Source organism: Limulus polyphemus, unplaced genomic scaffold, assembly GCF_000517525.1.
Source record: "Limulus polyphemus unplaced genomic scaffold, Limulus_polyphemus-2.1.2 Scaffold1432, whole genome shotgun sequence".
NCBI lineage: Eukaryota > Metazoa > Arthropoda > Merostomata > Xiphosura > Limulidae > Limulus > Limulus polyphemus.
Genome location: NW_013667042.1, coordinates 53,589 through 60,650, shown reverse-complemented (window position 1 = coordinate 60,650; position 7,062 = coordinate 53,589). Strand labels below are relative to the sequence as shown.

Here is a 7,062-nt window from a genome sequence, read left to right as displayed (position 1 = left end):
GTTCTGTTGAAATGAAATAAATTAGATGTGAATGGGGAAGTCACGCCCTGTAGATATCATGTTATGTCAGGTGCTTTGAGTGAAAACACCACTCAGGCCAGTAGACACAAACTTTGTTCTGTTGAAATGAAATAAATTAGATGTGAATGGGGAAGTCACGCCCTGTAGATATCATGTTATGTCAGGTGCTTTGAGTGAAAACACCATTCAGGCCAGTAGACACAAACTTTATTCTGTTGAAATGAAATAAATTAGATGTGAATGGGGAAGTCACGCCCTGTAGATATCATGTTATGTCAGGTGCTTTGAGTGAAAACACCATTCAGGCCAGTAGACACAAACTTTGTTCTGTTGAAATGAAATAAATTAGATGTGAATGGGGAAGTCACGCCCTGAATATGTTTTGGGAAATTTCCCTTACAGAATGAAGGTAGTTGTCGCTAAGCGCTGTTCTGGCATGGCATCACCATTCTTGGAATGGATGTACTGAAGAGTTTATCAGTCACTTTTGTCTGTACATTTATCCGGTGTTAGCCAGATTAACCCCAGGAAAAGTGGACTGCCTAGCCCCCCCCCCCTCTTCAAAGAAAAACAAGTAAGTAAGTAAATCCTACAGTATTTTCATGTAGTAGTAGTAGTACAGACCTAATAGCTGATGTATCGTCGTGATACCAAAAACTTACGCAAGTTGACGTAAGAGCGTGGCCATATGTTTCGAAAGGAGCAGTTAGTAAAATACCACAATAAATGGATCAAATTTTCAGAAGTCTTGAGATGGCAGAAATTAGTTTTGACACATTCGCGTGTCCTTTTCAGTGCCACCTTGTCTTCTGGCAGGAAAACTGGTAAACAATGCCAACGTGTCCCCGGAACTTCGAAGGACACATAGGGTTCAGGAAGTTGTTTAGCTTAAAGTGACCTTCACAGGTTTTGATTCAATAACTTTCGATGATTCTTCTTTTTATATAGTTATCCATTTTATACAAAATTCTTATTGGTTTCCAATCGATTTGATGGCCAAAATATCTCATATGAAGAAAAATTGCATTTTATGTGTTTCATATTTAATGTCTTTTTCATGTTCAGAAACTTTTGTGTCCAACCTTCTTCCATTTTATGTGTTCCATATTTAATGTCTTTTTCATGTTCAGAAACTTTTGTGTCCAACCTTCTTCCATTTTATGTGTACCATATTTAATGTCTTTTTCATGTTCAGAAACTTTTGTGTCCAACCTTCTTCCATTTTCAACTACATAACCTTTCTCACAGGATCGGTACGGTATAATATAAGCACCTTGTGTTTTATTTTCAGGTGCTGTTCCATATGTAGTTGGGTTATTCTAAATGGTTCATGGATATTTGTCAGCATAACATGAATGGTAATGCGGATTATAACTGTATTGACCTCTTTCATTTAATTGTGTACTTAAGATAAGTACAATAAGGTATGGTGTGAGTTATAAGTGTATTGAACTGTTTTTATTTACACAAGTTTTATTAATATGATAATTTATGATATGGATGAAGAAAGTTAAAGTGTTTTTTTTCCCTCCCCCAAAGATCTTGACAAGTTGGCGCATTTGATACTATAACATAAAGGTAATGTATTAACGTTTTTGTCGACAAAATATACAAATTATTGCTATTAGTTTAAGATTATCTAAATTTTATTTCTTAAAACTTGAAATTACCTCTTGATTGTGGCAAACGTTTAAGTTCTTATCATAAAGATTATTGTCTTGTAGACGCTGACAAATAGTTGCTAATTTTAAAATGTGAAAATTCTCAAGTCCCAGCTTCGAGTCAACTGTATGACAATTGTAATCACGCTATTCGGCTAAGAGTGGTCGTATAGACGGCTGGTGCTGCTGACTAGTCGACTTCTCTCTGGTCAGCAGTTCTAGATTAGGGACGGTTTTTCATGAGTGTCGAGCGCAGATAGCCCTCGTGTAGCTTTGCGCGAAATTCAAAACAAACAAACAAAACAATCACGAGTGTCGAGATCTCGGGCCGTTTAGTCCATATGTTGCATAAGGAACCGTTCAGACTGGAAACTCCAAATACCAAATGAACTCCGAAATAATTTAATTTATACATGACAAAATATAACCACACTTCACTGAAACACCGAGTACTCGATTTATAATTGTTAATATCACTTCATATTTCTCATCATTAAATCTGACTGGGTTGCGCCTGTTACAAACAAGCCGATATTATTGTATAAGATATCAAAGATACTGGATGTTTACATTTGCTTCGCAAACAAACTCAATATGCTCAAATTTATTTGATATAAAGACTAGATTATTCGGTTAGGACTTGATACGCCACGTTCTTGACGGTTATCGTAAAACAAACATAAAATATGATGTCATCCTAGAGTCCAGGCTCTTTATCAAAGCTGGTACTTTCGTAAAATACTACTTTGTTTGCGGTAAATTCGTTTTAGGAATGTGTTTATTAAAAAAAAAAAACTAATGGTGAGGAAACCATGCTAAAGTGAAGTAACGTTTATGATGTAGGAGCCCTTTGCTGTAGTTATAGCCACAGTTTTCACGAAGTATTAAAAAATTTAGTTATTTTAAACATCAATAATGTTAGAATTTCATTTTCTGGAGTTAATTTAAACACTCGGCAAACAGATTGGACATATTTTCTCACGAGAAGATGGAACTTAGTTATTCTGCGAGCGAGTGGTGAAGACAAACATTTCTGGAGAAACAAACTATAAGAGTATGCTATTGTTTATTTTTCCTGGAAGCACGTAAGCTGTTTTCTTGCTTTGTTTATTTCGAGTGAACTGAGCTTAGAGGGTATGTAGGGTCTAGATCTTACACTATTAGTAAACATTTCTTGAAGGAACCTTTAACTTTTGGATTAGTATAGCTTGTAGTGATTTTGCTCATACTAAAGTAAAGCCAAAAGTTTCAATAAAATAGTGAACTGTGTTTCTCAGCTGTTAATAAGGTAAAACAAATGTTTCAATAAGATAGTGACCTGTATTTCTCAACTGTTAATAAGGTAAAACAAATGTTTCAATAAGATAGTGACCTGTATTTCTCAACTGTTAATAAGGTAAAACAAATGTTTCAATAAGATAGTTACCTGTATTTCTCGACTGTTAATAAGGTAAAACAAATGTTTCAATAAGATAGGTACCTGTATTTCTCGACAGTTAATAAGGTAAAACAATTGTTTCAATAAGATAGTTACCTGTATTTCTCAACTGTTAATAAGGTAAAACAAATGTTTCAATAACGTAAAACAAATGTTTTCATTATTAACAGTTGAGAAATACAGGTCACTATCTTATTGAAACATTTGTTTTACCTTATTAACAGTTGAGAAATACAGATCACCATCTTATTGAAACATTTGTTTTACCTTATTAACAGTTGAGAAATACGGGTCACTACCTTATTGTAAAACAAATGTTTCAATAAGATAGTGACCTGTATTTCTCGAAACTGCTCATAATCAGAGGAAAAATGAAGAAGATCTATTAACTCGTGCCTCTATTATGCTTTTGTTACTAATTTCACTTACAAGAGCAGAAGAAAAACTTGAATGTAGTTTAGTATAATGATATAAGTTGTAAGTTATATTTATCTTTTCCTGTATTATATATTACACAGTTCCTTTACGACAAGAAGTACCTACAATATCGCAGTGGTTCCGGAACTGAAACTATACTTATTGCATGATACTACACTATCAGCACTAATTCAGTTACTACACAACTTTTGTACAGCTCATGAAGTTAAAAATACCAGAAACCCCATGACTCTGAGAACTTTTCAACACTGATAACTTCAGAAATGTTATTTTCTTTGACAGAAGGTGAAGAAGAGTTCATTTTATCATCAGATGAAAGTTGGGACGAATATAACCAACAGTTAGATAATGTAGAAAACAAGAATACCATGCAAACTTGTCCCAGAGGTGATCAAAAGGATGATTTAATAACTTACATGCAAACTGTTTCGGAAAAGTTAACTTTTTACTTGAAACGAAACGAAGGTAATGAAGACTACTGTGAAGTGTACGAAAACAAATACCAAGTGAACGTTTCAGGCCTAGCACTCTATCATGCTGACCTCTTAGCCATGGCTCAGGTGAACGACGAAACAAAATCGTTAAAAACGTCGAAGAGGAAATCTCAGATAGTTTTTGATAATAACTTATGTGACTGGCCGTGCTCTGGAAAGTGCAATCCAGAGTTAGGATTAGGGCCTCTTGGAGAACTTTTCAAAACAGTTTTTGGCAATCCAAGTTCTTATGACCCTACAATATTCCAAGTATATCGTCCTCTAAGTGATTGTGATCAAGATGTAAATAGTGTTGTACTTCAGTTCACAGACTGTTGTCATAAAACTTCATCCAGTCTAAGAGGCGCCACAGGTACACTTCAAAATACAATGAACAGATTCTCTGATGGTTATGCGGATCCTTTTCCTAGTTGTAACTTAAACAATTCGTTTACGTCAGGACAATTTCCCACCTTTACCAGTGGCACTGCCACCTGCTATGATCAAATGTCTAATGCCTAATTCCAAAGTTACCAAATTATCGAAGGCCTTAAGAGTTTTAGTGTTGACTATTTGAATCACGGAATCTTCATTAACAATGACTTTAAGTAATCTGTGTATATAAGTTGAGGAAAACATTAGCTATTATGTATTCATGTATATTCTAAGTCTAGTTTATCAAACAATAATGTGTACCCAGGATCTCTGTTTTGACGTTATTATATACAAACGATATGTGCTTCAGAAATGCAATAAAAATACGGTGCGCATCAAAATTTGTGTATCTGAATTAAAGGTTATGCTTATTGCCCTAAGCATAGCCGAATAGTTATTTTGATAGTTCATATTTTATTTATGTTATGTAAATTACTTGTAAAAGTTGTTTAAATTCCAACATGTCTGAGCGAAGAATTGTGAGTGCTAAATCAAACTGAAGAGCAAGACAGACTTTTTCACAACGTAAAATTATGAAAACAAGTCTGGGTTCACATTAGTGGTTTCAACCAAGTTAGGAAAAAGGCATTACGGTAACCATACCTATAGGACCGAACTTTCGGCTAAATCTGAGGTAGTGTCACAGTTGTTTTAAATATTGTAGTGGCACTATTATGTTTCTGAACAGATCTAAACACTGTAACATCACGCACAGAAAAGCAATTTAATATGTGTTGTATTCGAATAGAAATAATCAGTCAAAAAGTGGTAAAATTATTGTTCTTCTTGTTGTTAAAAGGGCAAAACACATAGTAAACAAGAGAGTACATACTATATGTGCACATCACCTTGTACAGATGCTTGTGACCAAGGAAATGGTTTCTACACTCTAGAGTGAATTGAAATAATTAACATACTGCTAAAATCTGTCTTCACTTCAACACCCTATAAATTTGTTATGCTTAGTTATAATATTGCCGAAAAGATGACAGCACTATCTGTCCAACAATACATGCATTTTTTTTTCATAATTCATTCATAAAATTAAAATATGCACATTAAAAATTATCTCAATTTAAATAATTCTAAAACAGATAAATCAAATGCTTTTTATCCTTCATATCAGTTGGTAAAATAAATCAAAATTTTCTAAAAATAAGTTTATGAACTAAAATAATAATAAGAGATGATAATTAAAACATAGCTTTGTGTTTTCGAAAAATGTAATTTAAAACAAAAAAGTAGTGACAAACTTTCACATACAAACTAAAAACAGCAAAACAGAATAAAGGGACTGGTGTAGTATGTACAATAAATGAGTCAGGTTAAATAAGATACCAAGTGCTGTAAACTTGTCCGCAGCGGTAAGTCTACGGACTTACAAAGCTAAAATCTGGGGTTCGATTCTCCGCGGTGAACACTGCAGATAGCCCAATGTGGCTTTGCTTTAAGATAAACGTAATCTATAAAATATGCCAAGTTATGTAAAAATATATTGGATATTTTATTGTAAATACCACACCAGTCCTTATATTCTAACTTTATTTTTTTCTTCTTTTTTTTTGTAGTTATTATATATTTACATAGCCGGTCCTTTGATTATAACTCGACTCACATGTAGTGTTTGATCAGTTTACACTATATTACGCTCCCCAGTAGCTCAACAGTAAGGATGAGGGCTTATCACCCAAAAAATCGGGTTTCGATACCCATGGTGAGCACTGCACAGATAGCCATTCTGAACTTCAGCCCTTAGTTAAGAACCGTAGATTTACTGACCAAACGTTAAGATTAGAACAAGTGATATTATTATAAGTACTAATTCTAATGTTCTTAATGATATCACTATACATAGTAACAAAATCATCTGTAAAGTAAAACGTGACCTTTTAGTTCTAACCTCACGATTACTACATGCCAAAATTCCTCTCTCTATAACCTGAACCTTAAATTATGCATAAGCCAGAAGAATGGTGTTAATAATAAACGAAGTTAATTAATCATAAATAGCGATTTATCAAGGACAGAGAATACAAGGAAAAAAAACGTTGTTTGTTAATGATAAAGCTATACAATGGGCTATCTGTGCTGTGCCCACCATTGGTATCGAACCCAGATTTTCAGCGTTATAAGCCTTCAGATTTACTGCTGAGCCAATGAAAGGCGAAGGTGAAAATGGATTATTTTTAAGTTTTGTAAATTCTTGTTTTAAGCTTTAATGTCAATTTTTATATAATTAATGAAACAATTGTCACAGACATTTCTGGCGCTCATACTTAAATATTTATAAAACAATTAACAATAAACTATTGTTACGTCTCTGGTCGTATAAATTCTTTCCAAAAAACTTCAGCGATACAAGTCCTTTCTTAAATAAAACTAGTTTATTCTTTCTCAATACAACTTTGCAATACACTTAATTTCCATAGTCACTTTAACTTCAACACACTATAATTCACAATGATTCACGCACTTTACTTACGGTCACTACTGCTCGCTTGAGTCAATTATCTGTCTCTATATCTATCTATCTGCAATTCAATTAATTATCTCGCTTTATTTACCTGCTTATATACTAAAATAGAGAGCGTGTAGA

At 33.6% G+C, this 7,062-nt stretch overlaps 1 protein-coding gene across 5 annotated transcripts in view; it reads left to right on the top strand.

The window, feature by feature from the left end:
* The window catches only part of LOC111086788, a 12,153-nt gene extending 7,351 nt beyond the window's left edge, over nt 1-4,802 (top strand). For 2 of the 5 annotated variants that reach the window (XM_022391057.1, XM_022391058.1), the window contains exon 2: nt 3,639-4,802. In XM_022391057.1, the coding sequence (XP_022246765.1) occupies nt 3,822-4,553 (732 nt within the window). In that variant the 5' untranslated portion in view covers nt 3,639-3,821 and the 3' untranslated portion in view covers nt 4,554-4,802. Of the gene's footprint in view, nt 1-2,523; nt 2,817-3,638 lie in introns of those variants that run through there. The other 3 variants (XM_022391056.1, XM_022391054.1, XM_022391055.1) reach the window with 3 other exon arrangements.
* Nucleotides 4,803-7,062: the final 2,260 nt, after the last annotated feature.